At 42.5% G+C, this 18,462-nt stretch overlaps 2 protein-coding genes across 5 annotated transcripts in view; one reads left to right on the top strand and one right to left on the bottom strand.

Annotated features, from left to right (window-relative positions):
* The window catches only part of CEMIP2 (cell migration inducing hyaluronidase 2), a 57,717-nt gene that overhangs the window by 3,761 nt on the left and 35,494 nt on the right, over positions 1-18,462 (top strand). Inside the window, exons 1-2 of one of the 4 annotated variants that reach the window (XM_062641318.1) lie at positions 1,520-1,702; positions 15,238-15,574. In XM_062641318.1, the coding sequence (XP_062497302.1) occupies positions 15,250-15,574 (325 nt within the window). In that variant the 5' untranslated portion in view covers positions 1,520-1,702; positions 15,238-15,249. Of the gene's footprint in view, positions 1-1,519; positions 1,703-2,465; positions 2,644-12,433; positions 14,003-15,237; positions 15,575-18,462 lie in introns of those variants that run through there. The other 3 variants (XM_062641324.1, XM_062641334.1, XM_062641344.1) reach the window with 3 other exon arrangements.
* GDA (guanine deaminase) overlaps positions 1-18,462 on the bottom strand; it is a 157,339-nt gene that overhangs the window by 125,840 nt on the left and 13,037 nt on the right. The gene's annotated exons all lie outside the window — the stretch shown is intronic.

Here is an 18,462-nt window from a genome sequence, read left to right as displayed (position 1 = left end):
ATTTGGATTTGATATAGGGATTTCTAATACTCAGGTAACCTTGAAGTCCAATCTTTCACATACTTAGAGAGTTTAGGCATTGTTCTATTCAAAAGTACAACTCTTAAAAATTGCATCTGTAATGTGGTAATTTCATTCTATAAGAGGTCAAGTGTTCTTATAGCTGGCAGGTATTTCTGTTTTGCCTAAGACTGACAAGTACGTATTGTGTGTGTTTCCTAAGATACACAACCAGACACACGCATACATATATAATGCAATATATTTAACTTCATACTTAAGGTATGTAGAAGTGGTTCTACTTTATGCCCCCATACAGTAGTCTTAGCAAACAGCTACTCAGGTATCACTGAAATGAGCTCTTAGCAGGCTTACGACTGGAAATGCTGATCAGTCTGTGTTTCTTCATTCTGTATACAAATATATGAAGCGTATACTTTCTGTCCTGGGCTCCTAACTTTCAAGTGGATAAGCAGCACTTCATGTTAATGAAAAACAAAAGCTTCTGGAGAGTAATACTTTTGAAGTGTTCAATTCTATAATTAGTGAGAACAGAAAACTGGGCTTTTTTGGTGTTTTGTTTTGTTTTTTTAATTGGGCATTTTTTTTCAGTGGAAATGTTTGAAGTTCACATTGAACAAAGGTGAGCTACCTTTGATTTTATTTCAGCCAAAGTCACTGGCAAATATAAAATGTACAGAGTTTGAATGTGCATTTGTCTAAATGAGGCAAAGATTTACAATCACACATGTTAGAAGGATTGTCCTCAGGTGCACTAAAAAAAGAAAAAAAAAAGAAGAAAGAACAGAAACACGGAGACATGATCAAAGTGAAGATGAAAGTGCTTTATTTATGCACCTAAGGACTTCCTTCACCGCGGTTTGAGGAGAAGGGTAAGTTAGGAACAGTCTCAACCCCTTTTGTGCATATATAGACAGGTCTGTTCCAATAAAGCATTACTCCACAGTTTCAGCCCCCAAAGCTATGTCCTGAAGCTGGAGCTGTGTTGTGGGGCTGACTCCTCTCGAACCTCAGCTCCCGCTCGAGCCAGGGCTGCTCCTTCCATCACGGTCCCTGCTGCAGCTGCGGCGCAGTGTTAAGAGTTGTGCCACCCTGAACGCCGCAGTCCCAAAGACATTCTGCAAGAGAAAAATGCGAGCAGGACTCCCAGGACTCGAGACGGACTGAAACTAATTTGCAGTTTATTACTTAGTCACTAGATGTCTCCATATGCTGTAAGCAAACGCAGGCTGTGCTTACTGGTAAACAATGAAGAAATCGCTAGAACCAGTTACGTGGGGCGCCGTTTACAGAAATAGAAATGTTATCAGTTCGTTTCCAGCTGTCTGGAATTTCCCCATGGAAATAATTATTTTGGAAAACTCTGACTGTATTTCCCGAAGCACTTCATTGAAAAGTCTGATCGGGAAGACTTTTTTTCCTCTTTTTTTATTTATAATGAGTTTGGCCCAACCTCGACGCACTGGAAAAGGTGGGAGGTCCCAAACTTAAGAGAAGCCCGTTGTCAGATCTGCATCAAAGCTGACAGGCTCGGAGGCTGAAGTGCCCCGGAGCTACGGGTCCACAGCAAAGGTAAAGTCCTGGAGCTCCACCGTCCCTCCGAGTTTCTAAGCCAGACTGATGTTCTTTTCTGTGGAACAGCTGCAGCCACTGGTCCCTTCAAATTCAGAACATTTTTGAGGTTAGTTTGATTTTACTCCAAATCAGACTTCGGGAGGAAAAAAAAATAAAAAAAAAAAATCACAGCGGAAACAGATTTTCCAGCCAGCTGTTTTTCCCAGGTCAGAGGCTGTCCTGGCTACGCGTATCACTACGACTCTTACAAGTAACAGTAATCTCTTTCCTTTCAGCCCAGCAAGCGTAGGTATGACAACCGTCTCGCGCCTTACTGCTTTCTGCTGGGGTTGCCTCTGACTTACTCCCTGCTGTCGGTACGGGGATGGCACGCCGTGTTTCTTAGCTGTGCCCCTGCTTCTTTGCCTGCTCTCTCACTGCGCGGGCCCTCTACGCCTCCCCTAGCAGCACCTGTGCGCTTTACATGTGGACTTTTATCTACATGGGCACCTAAGCCCGTATTTAGTATTTCAGCGGCCATTTAACTGTTTTCCAAGCCGCCCGGGAAGACCCCGGGTCAGGCCAGCGGCGCGAACTGCCCCCTTGGCCTTCCTGCTGCCCACCCCCCTTCCCCTGTCCCCCGCCCCGGAGGCAGCACCCGGCCCCTTCCCGGGGGTTGGCAGCACAGGGTTGCCTAAGTCCCGCCGGGCAGGGGGTGACCGGGCACCTTCAAGGACAAGCCGGTCAGTCCGACCCCAGGAGAAGCGCAGCGGCCCCGGTCGCACTGGGGCGGGCGGTCCCTGTTCGGCTCTGGGCGGGCGGTGCGGCGCGGCGCGGCTCCTCCCCCAGCTCTGAGGCGGAGCCCCGGCGGCGGGGAGCAGCCGCCTCCTTTCGGGGCCGGGGATCGTCGCCCCGCGGGTGTTGCGGCCGCTGCCAATTGCGTAAGGGCGGCAGCCGGGGCGGGGAGCGGCGGGAGGTGGCGAGCAGCCGGGCGGCCTCCCGCCGTGTCCGGGGCGGGAAGTGCCATGCCGCCGCCCTGAGCGTGTCGCCGCGCCGCGCCGGGCCCAGGTGAGAGCTCGCCCGGCCGGGAAAGGGAACGGGGCTGAGCGGTGGGGCCGGGGAGTGCCGGGGCGCTGCGGCGGGGCAGGACGGGACGGCGCTGCCGGCGTGGGAGAGGCTCCAGGGCCCGGGCCGGCCTGCCGCGGCTGCCCCGCCGTCCGCCCGCTGCCGCACCGGCCTCTTTTGTTCCCGGGGCCGGCGGGAGGGGAGAGGAGGAAGGAGGGGTGAGGAGGGAGCGGGGTGGCGGCGGCAGCCGGCGCTGGGCGGGGAGGGCCGCCGGCGGGCGCAGCCGCCGCCGTGCGGAGGAGCAGCCTGCTCCTACCGGGGCCGTGCAGGCGCGTCCGGGGCTCTGGGCGTGGAGTCGGCGGAGTGTGTCCCGGCGGCAGGTGAGGGCTCTGCGCCGTCCCATGGCAGGTGGCGCGGTGGGGTCGCGTTGGCAGATTTCGTCGCTCCTGGGAGCGCTGCTGGTGAGACGCTCCCGAGAGCACGCTAGGAAGCAAGACGAGCGAGGCTCAGGCTCTGTACCTCCGCTAGGACCTTTCGTGGCAGGCATTCCGGAGTGCCTGTGTTATTATGGACTGCCTTTCCTGTGCCCGATAACCGTCAGCCTACTTTACTTGCACAGAGGCATGGAAGAAAGAGCGTAGGAGTTACGTATCTCAGCTCGTCTAGTAATAGAGGGCGTGCGGTGATGAGTGCCCTACATTTGTGCTACATCGCATCTTAGATGACGGGTGTGTGCTGAAGATACTATCATTGTTTGTATTTTACATGTGAATTAGTGGCACGGGTTCTTTAAAAGGGAAGAGGTTGTATATTCCTGAGTAGTTAGAAAAACGAAATAGTGCCTGCGGCTTTACAAAGACAATGCAATAAGGGAAATAAAAAAGTGCTTCGTAGTTTTGGCTGGCATCAGTCAAATTTTGCAAATCCTTTTCTGTGATTCATCAGCAGTTTATCTACATTACTGGTATGAAATGGCCTACGGGTAGCAGTAGGGAGGAGGGGAGGTTCATCTTTGTTCTTAGGAGTCTGTAGCTCTCAGGGGTGCTTTGTCTACATGGATCCTGCGCACTGCCTGCATGAATGTGAAATCTTTTGTCAGATCAGGTTTGTTGCCTGCTCCTCCTGCTCTTTCCCTACTAATACATCCTTCAAAGTGTGTGCCAGGGGATCAAGGTAGGCAAAGCTATTCTTGAAGAATAACAGTTTTCTTTAAAGCACAAGTAATGCCCCAGCTACAGAGGAATTCAGGAAGAAAAGGAATAAAATGGGTGATTGGGGGGGAGGAGGGGTTAGGGTTAAGGGTTAGGGATGGGGGTGATGACTAGGGGAGGGCCATGAGGTCCTTGCTAAAATGATATTGCAGAGATGTCTTCTGAATTTCAGCATCTGGTCTGGGTCCTAGCTGTGGTGCATGCTGTTTTGAGATGTGGATAGGTGGTTTTTTAGTGGTGAACTATAGGGTTTTAAAATTATGAGCATTATTTTAACCCCAAAGTATTGTTCTGGGGAGAGGTGGTGGTGAGATCTGACTGGGAGCTTTTAACCTGTTCATCAGACTTGTTGCTAATTGCTGGAGACACTAAGCAATAGAGGATGGTGACCCCTGTGTGGAAAAACTGTTGTCTTCAGAAGGTGCTGTAAAATCCACTAAAGATTTCCCAGCTGGAGCTGGTCCTGCGACTGAAAGACTTATTATTTGCTGCCACACTTCACATTTCTTCCAAGCTGGCAAACCAGGGGATGGGGCAAGGGAACAGAAAGGTTTTTTTTCCCTTTGAGGTGAAAAATATAGGTACCACACAAGGAGATCTACTAATCCTAGTATATAAAAATATAGGTACCACACAAGGAGATCTACTAATCCTAGATGCTTGAAGAACAAACTGTGGGACTTCTCTTTTAGAGCTTGGTTTTATTTTGCTTGGTTTTTTTTAAGTTTTGTTTGTTTTTTTTTTTTTTAATCTGAGTTGATACATGTTCCAGTAGCTTGTACTTGAAAGGAGGTTACACGGTTTTACTTTCTTGAGTAATGATAAGGAAAAGTGGGACAGGTGCTTCTCAGTCTGTTTTAAATACTCCAAAACAGCATCCTTGTCACCAAAGACACAAATAGATGCCTACATATCTTGGACAATCTGGATTAGAAATGTTGTTTAATTACAGATAACTTACTAATATGCTTTTAATACCAAGCACAATCATTAACTTCCTTTATCACATGTCCAGCACATTGCAGAAAAAGCTGTTTTAAAAAAAGTTTTAGCATGTTGTTTTGTGCATTTTGAAGTAAGTCAGTTCAGCTTGTTGGTGTGGAAGTCTTGTTTGCAGAAAATGAGCAGCGTTCTGCAGGTTGTTGCTTTTCCTTCACAAGAGGAAAGAAACATGGGTATTATATATTCAGTGACTCAGCTATGTATATTTTACCTTTTGAGTATGCGGTAGCTCCTTGCTTCTTTACGTGTGGGAAGGCACTTACCACCACTGTGCTAGGATCAGAGCTCCACTTCTACATGCTGCTTTACACAGCAACTGGGAGAGCTGGTTGGGGGAGAGAACCTGTTCCTTGATGTTTGCTGGGGGCTGATACTACAGACTTCACCGCTGTAGAGGTGCATCTCTGCTACCCCTGCCCCGCAGCTAAAGGAGCTCCTCAGCTGATGATCTGCATCATTTAAGCTCAGCATGAGCCGGCAGCATGTGCTTGCAGCCCAGAAAGCCAACTGTATGCTGGCCTGCATCAAAAGGAATGTGGAGAGCAGGTTGAGGGAGGTGATCCTGCCCTTCTGATCTGCCCTAGTGAGACCCCAACCAGAGTACTACATTCAGCTCGGGGGCCCCAATGCAGGAGAGATGTGGACCTGCTGAAGCAATGCCAGAGAAGTGCCATGAAGATGTTCAGAGGGCTGGAGCACCTCTCCTATGGAGACAGGATGAGAGAGCTGGATTTGTTCAGCTTGGAGAAGAGAAGGCTCCAATACTTAGAGCAGCCTTCCATACTTCCGTGTTCATGTGGGGACAGGACAAGGGCTAATGGCTTTAAACTAAAAGAAGGTAGGTTTAGATTAGACATTAGGAAGAGATTCTTTACTGTGAGAGTGGTGAGGCACTGTCACAGGTTGCCCAGAGAAGCTGTGGCTGTCCCATCCCTGGAAGTGTTCAGTCAGGTTGGATGGGGCTTTGAGCAACCTGGTCTAGTGGGAAGTATCCCTGCTGTAGCAGGGGGTTAGAACTGGGTGATCTTTGAGGCTCCTTCCAATCATTCTGTGATTCTATGATCATGCATCTCTGCAAGGAACTTCATCCCACAGTACTCACAGTGACTCTGTTCTTCACCTTCTGCGTGCTTGCATGAGTGATTTAAAAATTCAGACGGAAATTACTGGGAAAATTATAACCTAATAAATCTCACTTTCTGTATATTAAAAAATTGTATGATAGGAGCATAGTCTGAAATATATCAGTAGTTAATTTTTGCATTAGCAAGGCAGCTTTAGAAAATCATCCAAAGTATACATCAAAATGTGATTAAAATCTCTTATTATACATTACAGTTTATTGTTTAGAATCAATCATGATTAGACTTGATCCTTGCTCAGCTTATTTTTACTTTAAAGGATTTCATTACTGACTTAATGGAGATGTATCTGGCAAGGCAAATGGGAATGAATTGTGGATGTGGGTGTAGAAATCCACAGAAATATTTTATTGGAATAGTAATACTGAGAAAGGAAATCATGAGGGAGTAGAAAATTATACCTTGAAGAAAGATGTGAGGGAGAAAACCGATGAATTTGCCAATATGGAGGGGAAATACTGAAGATATTAAAAAATGCATACTTGAAAACTTGTAACCGATTTTATTCCTTTGTTGTGAAGTAGGTTAACAAAAGGGATTATACTATTAGTTCTTCTATCTATTTAGTGAATGGGATTAAGAAGGAAAAGAGTAAAGAGTAGTGTAGTCATACAAAATGTCTCGCTGTACCTGGCAGAATATTGCAGGGCTTGGCTGTTAGGTGCAAAGTTTTTGGAGCTTCCTAGAAAGGAATTTACCACAGTAATCCCAAGTATGAATGTAGCCACCAGCTCAGCAGAATGCATACTTAATGGTGGATTAGAAGTCTTTGTTTTGCTTTTTGAAAACTTGCTGCTATTTTGAGATACCACAAATACACTGTGATTCCACTGTGTGTTATCAGTGTACATTAAATCACTGTATGTTATTCACCATGCTCTCAATTCTGATAGTTCTGCAACTCCTGTACTACCTTAGGGCCATAGAGGATGTTGGCATTCAAGAATACTGTCATGTTATCCTGTGTTAGTTTAGCTGTAGAAACTCTTTTCATAAGCTGTTACCTTAAGGCTTTGTGCTTTCACAGATTTAGGTGGTATGTGCCTTGCCCTTCTGCTGGAGCCCACCATTCCTACAGCAAAATGAAAACTGTTCCTATGTTTCAGCTAACATATGTCAGTAATTTATGCCATCAGGTAAAGCTGTATTTTGTGCTGATCGTCAACATACATCAACATACAATTGCAGTGGGCGAGCTGAGGTGGGGGTTTGGCCTTTGCAGGAGGAGATGATTTTGGAGAGGTGGAGGCAGAAGATGACAGTTAAATGAGATCTTACAGCACAGTAGAAGAATGGCCGCAGAGTGTCTGTCCAGTCCATTACTCAATGTCTGACTGTGATGAATAATACGTCTGGTAAGGGTAATGATACTACTGCTGCCAGCCTCTGACAGCTTATGGTTCAAGGAATTCCTAAGGTTGAGGCAGGGTTATTCTATTCTGTGACCTTGCTGCTCTTGTATAAATTGTATAAATTCTTAACGTCTATACCATCCAGTGCTGAGTCAGGTTCAGAAACCTCTTTATGTCTGCATTTTTCTTTTTTCTTTTTTTAATTTTTATTAATTTAGTGAAGATACGTGAACAGTCATTGGCATTCTCAGTGTTGCTTCTGACTCTATGGACCTGTGTCCTATGTCCTCTGTCTTTGTCATCCTTCTCCAGGGTGAAGAATCCCCTGGGGGTTCAGACAGCTAAGAGGTGCTGATGTCACAGCTGTTTTCTCAGTGGATGTGATTTGGAGCTCTTAGATTAATTATCTTTTAATGCAAACTCATTTAACTTGGCTCATACAAATGCAAGATGACATTAAAATAATGTGGGTGTGCAGCTACAGCAGTTCAGCTTCTCAAGCAGCATTGTTTTCTTTGTGGCTGATGCACAATTAAAAACTGCAGAGGCGATCCTTCAAGTAAGTAGAGTAAGATGTGGCGTATCATGTATTGAAATTTGGGTTGGACTGAAAGAAATTGCAAGAACTTGAGAGCTTTACCTGAGAAGAAAACAAGGACAAGTACAAAGAACCAGTAAGAAGTAGAAATTCACATACTGATATGGCAAACAGCATGCTATGCTAATGATTTGTGTTTTACATATAATTAAACATGCCAACACACTGATCATTAAGTAGCTTTATCAATACAGTTAGTTTCTCGGGAGTAGTCATGCTTATGTCTGTTGGCCAAAGCTAACTATGGGAACTGACGCTTTTCCCCACTGCCTGTTATATTCTGTACTGTCCTAAATGCTTATTATCTATTTAGGAGAGCTTTTCCAATTTAATGAGAAAATAGATACCTAATATCACCTAATATCTAATATCGCCTTCCTCGAATGGATTGCAGGCTTTGTTTCCAGTGATTCAAGGTAGTGTCAGAACTGGACTTCACTTCTATGAGGTGTATTACCATTGCATAAAAATATTTCTGCAATGAAGTTCTAAGCTGCAGCAGGTTTATATTCGATTTGTGTTCTTCCAGAGACCGCAAATATCTGTGATACCACTTCTTATCATCAACATGAAAAGTAGTTTTAAAACTTTTTTTTCCCTGTTTTTAGCTTTTTTTTTCTCCCTACCAATCTTCAGGTTCTCTGAGGTGAATGCTGCAAATCCATTACTTTTAAACAGTGGAAGTTGTCGACTTAAGCAGAGCTATTTATTTGCTTAAAAGTGGGCTTGTGCTCAGATGAGAGAGTGCTTAAAAGTGGGCTTCTGCTCACTCCCTGAGCTGAGAGAGACCAAAGTGTTCTGTAAACTAACCATCACAATGTCCCTGTGAGGCTAGTGACTGCTATTTTTCTCATGTTATGGGCTTGGGACCCAAATAAGCCGTGAGTCACGCAGCAGGCTAATGGCAGATGCATGGTTAAAATGCAAATTTCCACTCTTTATGTTTTATGCAAATTATTAAATCTTTCATTTCTGAAAGTGAGAGAAACAGTAAAAGTTATTACATTCACGTTGCCTATCAGTACATGTGCCATATTTCCTGGTGTACTCTCTTGGATCCTCTGCATTCAAGTCGTTGGTCAATCACTTGTAATGCAAAGAAACAAATGTTTTCTAAATAATTTCCTTCATTGGAACATGCTATTGTTTTAACAGTTAGTGAAACACAGGATAAAGTTCCCCAATTTGTAAGCAGTTTACTAAGAATAACTGTGTTATAAAGAAACAGGGGAAAAATTGAAGTCACTGGAAGTGTCAGGCATCATTTTAGATAGACCACAGTTTGAGGCTGTGGCTTTTAACTTACATTGCTTTGTTTCGGTGGGAGAGATCTGAAGATGTTACAAACATACTGGAGCAGGCTGAAAATAGCTGTCTTGAGGTCAGCTAAGAACACTTGAATGCTTGCAGGATAATGTTTGGTGTACAAAAACTAGAAAAGACCAACATGTCACTGCAGTTTCTGCAGTTAAGACACATCTCTGTAGAAGAGCCATGGAAATCACTAGATTTCTTCACATGAACTTTCTGAGGAGTTAGACATTTCATCTGCTGCATCAAATGCTTTCCTGACAGTTACGTAAGTGAAGTCAAATGACTTTTGCTGAGCTCATTCACACAAACAAAAGGTGAAGGACAAAAACCTGGTTGTCATTTGAGAGGGAAACCATATCTCTTGTACAAATCCCCACTTTGCCTCTGATCATTCAGCCTCATCCTTAATGGAGGTCTACTAAACATCTTTAGAAGAGACTAGGAACTAAATTCATGGCTCTCCTGTATGCTATAAACCATGAACCTGAGAGTGTTTTTACTTGGAAGTGCTGTAATTTCATACTTGTTCCCAAAGATAAACTCATACTCCACAGGCTACTAATTACCTGTCTCCTTCTCTTGGGAAGCAATCTTCTTACCATCCTCTAGCCCCTGTCCCAGTGCAATCCATAGGTAATAACTAAACTGTTTTGTGTATCACCTAAACATATGTAATTAAACTTTCCCACTTGTATATAGGTTTGAAATCTGGTTTTGACCCAGAGAGAGACTTGTGTGCTCAAAACATTTCATTAGACCAGCTGATGAAGATTTCTTCTGTCTTATACTGTAAATATTATGCATGCTTACACATGTGTCTCTTGATCTGTGGTACTTTGGAAGGACTTGTTTCGGGAAATGAGGTCCTCACTCAAGTAGTTTGCAGTGGTTGTGTATCATGTAATTTTGTGTGTTTTCTCTGTGCCAAAAAATTCTGTGAAAATTAATAGTTGCTGCACAGGAAACTCAGAAAATCTGGTACAAAATCTTATTTTAAACAAAGTTCTGTAATTCTTACCATGTTTGTATGTGTATTTCTCACTGGCTGTTGCACTTTGTTCTCTGATTTTCTCCGGAAACTGTTGGGCAAGGGAGGAAACTCAGTGGTGGCATGCAGCAAACAACTAACATGGTGGAAGACATCTAGAGTTTTTAAAATTTTTTTAGTCAGCTGGGATTTTTCAGGCTGTTACAAGCATTGTTGTGATTTCCAACAGTTACTTAACTGTGTTAGTGTGTTTTACTGTGCACAGATTCTTTCCAGCTTTTGCTCACACAGATGGAAGAGTAGATAGCTAAAAACATGCTGTCTGTTATCATAGTGAATAGGTGTAATTTCAAGATAAGGCAATGGAAGAAAATGTGGAATCGGATAGCAAAGCATCTGGGCACTCCAGGCGTCTGCTGGGAGCCATGAATTTTCTTCACGATGAGATGAAGATTTTTTGAACTGAGAGCTTCTGAGGCACTTGAAACATTGTCCTGAAATTAGCATCTTCGTTGTAGTTGACCAGCTTGGAGGCTTGTAAAGGTGTACGTGTCATACTTCAAGAGTTTGCTTTACGTCACTTTCTGTTCAGTACTTGTAGCTACTTAGGAGCTATTTGATCCTGACTTCTTGTCCCTTTCCCTTTTCTTGGGCTTTTCACGACTCTTTGATCTCATACCAGACAAGTGGCTGTGCCAGGAAACCAGCAGTAACCATTATGGCACTGTATTGCATGGGGAAATAGTTTTCTTGATGTGTGTGGTTTTCCCCCACCCTTTCTCAGCCTTTTCCTTAATGGCGATTATATACTCTGAGATTAAGCAGTATGGTAATAGGTCAGCACTACAACTGGTAGTGTTTGAAAGCCCAAAGCAACATAAGTGTTGGTCTTTTGGTTTTGGTTTTTGTTTTTTTGTCTGTTTTTCCTTTTATTTTTAAGACTTGTGAACTATGCATCCTTAAAGTAAGTTTGAGGCTTGTATGAGTGTGTAGTAGTGGCACAAGTTAAAAGCGGTGAAGGAATACATGAGGAGAATGGAGATGTTGCAGCCTGTTCAGTGGCTTGGTGCTGTCTGCCTGCTAGGGTTTGCTGTCCACGCAGATCAGATGCTCTGTTGTCAGAGCCAGATTGGACGGTAATCTCTGTTTTTACTTAGATGATGTGCAAATAATGTTTTTCTTTTTTTTTTTTTTTTTTAAGGTGGTTTAAACTGTATTGGTTCATGTGATCAGTATGAGAACTGCATGCTTGCTTATATTGTGGGAAGGGGTGCATAAGCAGACATCTGCATTGTGTGGAGTAGTGCTAGTCTTGCAAAAGAGGGACATGCAAATAGTGTAGCTGTCCAGCAGGCAGGTGGTAACAAGTACATACTGGGCTGAAGCATCTGAAATGCTCTAGCCAAATCTGTGTGCTCTGAGCTTCCCTGGTAGTGGTAAACTAGGAGCACATACTTACATGTGCTCCTGACTAAAAGCTGTGGTGAATAATGGATTTGTAATTACTGCACAATACCCTGTTGGAGGCTGAAGGGCAAGATGTTTGGGAATACTGAGATAGAAGGCTGTCTGAATGGCATGATAAGTAGCAGGTTTATACGGATTAGTGTCTGTATAACTATTTTGAACTGAGGGCTTCTGAAGCACTTGAAACACTGTCCTGAAATTAGTGCCTCCATTGTAGTTCACCAGCTTGGAGGCTTGTAAACGTGTACATGTCATAGTTTAGAAATTTGCTTTATACCATGTTCTATTTAGTAGTTGTGGCTACTTAGGAGCTTTTTAATACTGACTTCTTGTCCCTTTCCCTTCTCCTGTGGGCTTCTCATGAGTTGTGTATTGTGCAAGAGCTTGACTTTTACTGAAATCACTCAGAAGCAAGCTGCAAAGTAAAATACTGCAATTCCTCTGCATACTTACAGTATGTTTGTAGAAGTAGTGGTGTTCTTGTGTAGGACTGCACCATCAGGAGGAGATGCTCAGATTATATGCTCCTTTAGGAGACCTCCTTCTTCTGTGGGTTTAGGAGATCCTGGGGACAAGAGCAGTCCTCTCTGGTGTTTTGAATTGCAAGTGGTCTCCTGGGGTCTTTGATGTCAACGTTTCCATTTCCTTGTGTTTACATTGGATGCAGCAAGAAAAAGTGTTATATGGACAAATTCAGGGGCATGGGAACATACGGACAAATTCAGGGGCATGGGAACTTGCAAAGAAATGTGGTATTTGTATGGTTTAAATGGTTTTGATTTGTTTGTCTCCTCCATTTTTCTCTAACTATATTTGTGTAACCAAATAACTGTACTCTCCTGGACATAACTGGCCATATAGCCTATTGCTACACTTACATTTGTGGGGTAGTATCTGAAGAGTTCCACAGAGTTGGAAATAAAAAAAGTAAAAGAAGTCAGTAATTTGAATCAGATTATCAACAAGTCTTAACTTTAAAGAAAAGCCAGTAGCTGCTTTACGGGTTAGAAAGATCCTTCTTTTGGCTCGAGAATTTCAGATAACACAGGAAGAGGGAAGAAAGTGTTGAAATGGTTACTCCAGTTGTAATTGAAAATTTTGTAGCAAATCTTTTAATTGTGCTAAGTATCTCCTTCTGGCTTTGTTTCACTGTTTTTATTTTGTGGTGGGTAAGACACTGGTTTTGCAGACTCTTCTCCACCCGGCCTTGGGTTGACCTGTGTTTGCACTTGAGTGGGATTGTTGGAAAACTTTCGCAGTTTGCAGAACGAGGCTTGCAAAGAAGGCGGAATGCTTTGTACGAAACATAAGTTTATTGAAATATGACACAAGTGTTTTCGATGTCTTGTAATGAATCATTTTTTTTCTTTAAAGGACTAGCAGTACTGTAAGAGGCCTCAGTAAGAAAAATTGTAAAACCATTTTATAAAAGTCAAATTTTGCATTCTGGATTTATTTGATATAGCTAAGCAATTAAAAAACACATTAACTCGTTGTAGCACGTTATGAGGAACACTCTGTAGTTATTTTGTCAGTGTGATAAAGGCCATAACTGAAAACTTTCTAAACAAGTTTAAGGAGTTGAGGATGCAAACCATGAAAAAATAATCTCAGTGCTGGATCAGAGTTCTTTAAATTTTGAATCAGAAAGATATTTAACTATTTGTTTCAGTTTGACATAAATAACTGTCTTTTGGAGTAGTCGAAAAGCTCATTCTCTCTTCGGCTTTTAACACCACTTTTAAAACATAGAAATTATTGAATTTTCACTGCTGGAAGATGACTGGTTGAGTGTAAAAGCTTTTACATGTGTTGAAAGCAAGCTGTTCCACAGTGCTCATAATGCATTGGGCAGTTAAGTTTGAGAGCAGAAGATTAGGTTTGGGGAATAGTTTCTCAAATAACAGAAAGGAGAATGGTGAAAATCAATTTGCTACAACAGGTGCAAGAAACGTTGCTGGAAGACTTGGCATGAATTTTGCACACTGGCGTGGCTTACTCCAGTTAATGTTTCTGTGCCTTTATTGTCATGGTGCATACATCTGGAGGTGCATTGTCTGCCATAAAAGGGTAATCCAGGCTTGTTCTATAATAACCACTCTTGCCTTGAAACAGTGAACTATCAAATTTTGCAGCATGTGAGACAAAAGGCTTCTTTGCTACTTCTCAGAATAAGATTACAGTTGTCACGTTTCTCTTTCACCATCGTGCCTGGCACTTCAATGTATAGCTCAGACTTCCCTTTGTTAATGGAAGAGAAAGGGGATCTTTATTTTTTTCTGTTACTGGTAGGTTTTATTTTCCCAGTTCATTTTGCTATTTAATACACATGACCAATGCCTAAATCCCATTCAGGATTTAGTTTAGAAAGTTGAGTTTCAGTTAGGTGAAACTTGAGCAGACTTCTCAAAAAAATTCCATGTCTTAAAAATGTTAAAAAAAAAAACCCAAACAAACCCCAAACAAAAAAAAAAAAACAACTCACCCAAAGCTAAAAATCCCATGCCAGCTTTGTGAATACTCCATACAATACAACACAGTTGACCAGAAAGACAAAAAACAGATCCAATTTTGCATCTCTTAAACCAGAAAAGTGGTGGGTTGGAAGTGCTGGCAAGGACTGCCTGGGCAGTGATGTTTTTGCTTGTCTTTTTCTGAAGCAACCAGTAAGGAAAGCATAACAATACCAGTAACTGAAATAAAAGTTGCACACACTTCTTGGTGATAGGTACAGAGATCTAGAGCAGTCATGTTGCTTCCAGCCTTTGTGTCCAGATCCAGGCATCTCTGCAACGAGAAAAACCACAAGGTTTATTGAACAAGATGCAGATGACTTTTACAGGACCGTTCCTGATGCACCTTTACTAGCAATCAGATCTCACTGTGAGTTAATGAAGAGTTTGCAGGCTCTGTATGTCTCAGCTACTCAGAAGTGTTGACAAAGGGTCATCAGTGTGAGTATAAATAAAATTGTGTTTGATATTTTATGTATTAAATATAAATGCTTTTTTACTGCTTCCAGTGTGGAAGGAGGACTTGTCTCTTTCAGTTTTTTTTCCACAAAGTAAAACAATGAGGAGTTTGTTCAGCTTCTGCATGCAGAAAAAATACATCTAGGCATTCTTTGCATAACTCTGGGGAGCAAGGGGTTGCTAGCTTTCTCATTGTTCGCTTTGTTTATTAGTCGCATAATACAAGTTAATTGTGGAAACACTGTGAAAAATACATAGTGGAACTATGAAGAATTGGTCTGTGCTGTGTACTGTGTTCCCATACCAGGTGATTTTATGTTTAATTTTGTTGAAAATAGATAGACTGTTGTTTCAAGCTGTTACACCATGGCAAATGATCATTAGCAAATGAGTGATACTGTGTAACTAGCCACAGTTTCAGTGGCTGTTCTTCTTAGGATGGCATGTGGCTTAAAGTGTCTTTTTTGTTTTGTTTCTTTTTCCTGTATATATTGTGCTCTGTATTCTGAAAACCTGTCTCTTATTTTTTCCCCTGTATGTGTGTGTTCCAGTGACTTTGTAACATGCAAGGCACTGATATCAGGGGGAGCTCCCCTGCTTTCCTCCGGCCTCAGAACGGGAGCAGTCACAGGTCTTCAGGGTACGTCCCAGGGAGAATTGCTCCTCTCCGTCCTCCACCGCCCTCACAGAGCCATGCTGCAGCTGAATTTACCTCTGCAAGACAAGAAGCCCGGGCAAGACTCCCACCCTTACCAGTCAATCAGCACCGCCGCCAGGCAGAAGCCAACAGGCATAAAAATACTCTCATTTGCTTTGCCGTTTCTAGCCTTTCACTTTTTGTTGCACTGGGGATTTTTTTGGGAATAGCTTCAAAATATGCTCCAGACGGTAAGTTTTTTTCTGAACAAAATCACCCTAGAAGTTAGAATAATAAAACATCAAGATGAGTGTTAGAACTGCAAAAATAGGATTCTTGCTGCAGTTTAACAGGAAGGGAAGCAGTGTTTTAGGGCTGAGAAGAGCATAGCAGTAAACAAAGACTACTGGTGAGGGGAAAGAAGCATAAATGTTGTATCGGTGTAATTGTTTTTGTCTGCAGAAGAATTTGTCTGATCTGTTCACAAATTGCAGGCAAAATGAAATCCTGTCTGTTGAAGGAGTAACTATGGAAGGCAGTAAAAGAGTGTTCAAGTAAAAACATTTAAAAATCTCTGACACTTATACAAACAGTATGTATTTGCTTTGTTTATACAGAAATTTTTGATCTACTAGCCCTGATTTTTTTTTCAGCTTATCTTAGAAAACTGGACAATTTTCATGGAATTTGGAAAACCTACCAAATGTTTCAGTGGTTATAAAGCATGAGCAGGTGATACGATTAACCACTGATCAGTAAGTGTACATCTATCTGGACAAATAGTGCTAGGAGTTGCTGTGAGGTGCAGTAGCTAATGGTATAGTTTGGACCATGTTGCAGTTTTGTGTTGATTGGTTTGGGGTTTTTTTTAAGGCAGAAGTTGGGTTTCTAAAAACTAAACAGAGCTTTGAATTGAAACTGTTGGCTATTGCAACAGAATATACTTAAGACTCCTCAGTGGCTTTTGGCATAGGAACTCAAAAGATTCTGTTTCCAAAGTCAATGCAACACAGCCTGAACAAATCAGGTAATCAATTGAAGATCTCAGATGACAGTATAAAATGAATGCACACATCCCACCACAGCACTCTTGGGGATGGGTTGTGGAGATCTGTTCTTGGGTGAAGTTACTGAGTTCTAATAATTATGAAGGAAAACAAAAAAATGTGAGGGGGGAAGTAAATGGAAAGTTACTGCTATGTTCTGTTTCAGATCATGGTAACAGGGACACTTACTACAGTAAGTACTTCAGTTAACAGCCAAGTTCCAGAGGAGACTGAAGGGTGTCTTAGCCAGTTGACTCTGGGAAGTACTTTTTTGGGGGAAACCTTTCTGTTTTGCTACCAAGACTTTAACTTTTAATTAACTAAATTTGTAGATTTTAATGATGGGTTTTGGAAGTAGTAGAGTGTTATCCTGTGCTGTGGGATACGTAAAATAATGGTCCCTTTATGCTTTAAAAGCTGTGAAGATGTGAAAAAGATGTGAAGGAGCTGGCTTGCCTTTTTGCTTTTTAGTGTAAGTGGATTTGGGAATGGTTTTGCTTCATCTGCAGTAGCTCATTCCAGAGGCATTGAATTGTGTGGCTTTTTTTGCACTGAGTGCAGCACGTGGTTGATGGATCACAGCAGAAAGGGGGGTGAGGGCAGGAATACTGAGGATGTTGCAGGAAAAGTTGCTGTCATACAATGGATGGTTTTTTTTTTTGTCTATGGTAAGGACTTGCATAAGGGCTAAGGATTTAGCACTTAACTAGCTGCTTTTCTTCTGTCTCCCACTGCTTCTTGATGAGAATTCAGGCCAGTTTTCAGCATTAATTTTGCCATTGTCTTTCTGAAATTTCCTGGTGTTCTCCTTTAAAAAATCCCCAACATGCACCTATAGAATCCTTTGGAAACACTGACACAAGAGAAACTCTTACAGGCACTGAGGAAACTCTGGCTGAAATTTTCATCTTGCAGTATTGTTGCAGCAACTCCCCCAAGAGTTTCCCAACAGATTGAAATGTCAGTATGCTCAGCTCCAACTTGGCACATGCAGTACTGCATCCAATGCCACCAGTTCCAGCCAGGTGTGTTCTTAAGGGCTAATTGGAAATCCGTATATTGTCAGTACTCTTAATAGCTGTTTTAAAAGACAGTGGAGGGAATGTGAGACTTGGTAGTAACTGCATGTAAATCCTAAACCTCCGGCATACCTTCCCCAAAGGGAAAATGATACTTGTCGGCATTTCTGTTCCTGCCTGTCAGCCGGGCTTTTTCCTCCTTGCTTTTATCTTCCTGTCAGCATCTTTTTTAATAAGGAGTCCTGAACGCTAGAGATCCAGGGAGAGCACTGGAAATGCAATTTCCTTCCCCATTTCCAGGGGCTTGTACTTCAGGGTCAGGATGACAAGCTGAGGAAGTTTTGGGGAAAGAGTTCTGCCTGGCCTTTGCAGCTCTCAGCTGGATCTTGACCAGGGTAAACAGGATCCTCAGAAGATTCAGCTGCCAAACAGTGATAAACTTCTGCTGAGCATAATGGAACACTGATAACTTTTTCCCAGAGGCCTTAAAATCTCCAGACTTGGTGGCTAAGCAGGTAGAAAACAACTGTTTAACTACATCTTGAGAACTGTTTCTTCCCTTTTCTTTTGTCAGATTTTATATCCTTGCTGCAGCATGTGGAAGGTTCTAGAATTACTTTAAAATTATTTTTCAGGGTGTGGGTTTTTTTGTTTGTTTGGTTTGGGTTTTTTTTGTTTCTTTTTTTCCTTCCACCATTAGTAAAAATCTCACTGCCTTCTCTGCCCACCCCACAAGTCTTACTAGAAACTCTCCCTTATTAAGGAGAGCTTACCCAGTTATACAAAAATTCTCTGAAGCAAGGGCTTGACTTCTGAAATTTTCAGGAGGAGTGGTTATGTTGGCAAGGCCATAACTACCTAACATTTCCTCTGTGCTTCTGTTTTCATTTAACTGTAATTGTAGGGGCAATGACTGTGGTCTGTAAAATCTAATCAGTAATTTCAGAGGTAACATACAGTGAAGTACTAGATCCTTGATGTTTCCCTGCACCACACGGCAACTGCTAATGGAGAATTGCAGAATACATTTGCTGAGCACATCTGATCTGCTTGCTAAAAAGCTGATCCACCGTG

The sequence above is a fragment of the Pezoporus occidentalis genome, unplaced genomic scaffold, assembly GCF_034315485.1.
Source record: "Pezoporus occidentalis ecotype Australia unplaced genomic scaffold, CSIRO_AGI_Poc_V1 ctg117, whole genome shotgun sequence".
Taxonomy (NCBI): domain Eukaryota; kingdom Metazoa; phylum Chordata; class Aves; order Psittaciformes; family Psittacidae; genus Pezoporus; species Pezoporus occidentalis.
The sequence above is the reverse complement of the archived record's forward strand: the minus strand, read 5'-3'. Positions and strand labels throughout refer to the sequence as shown.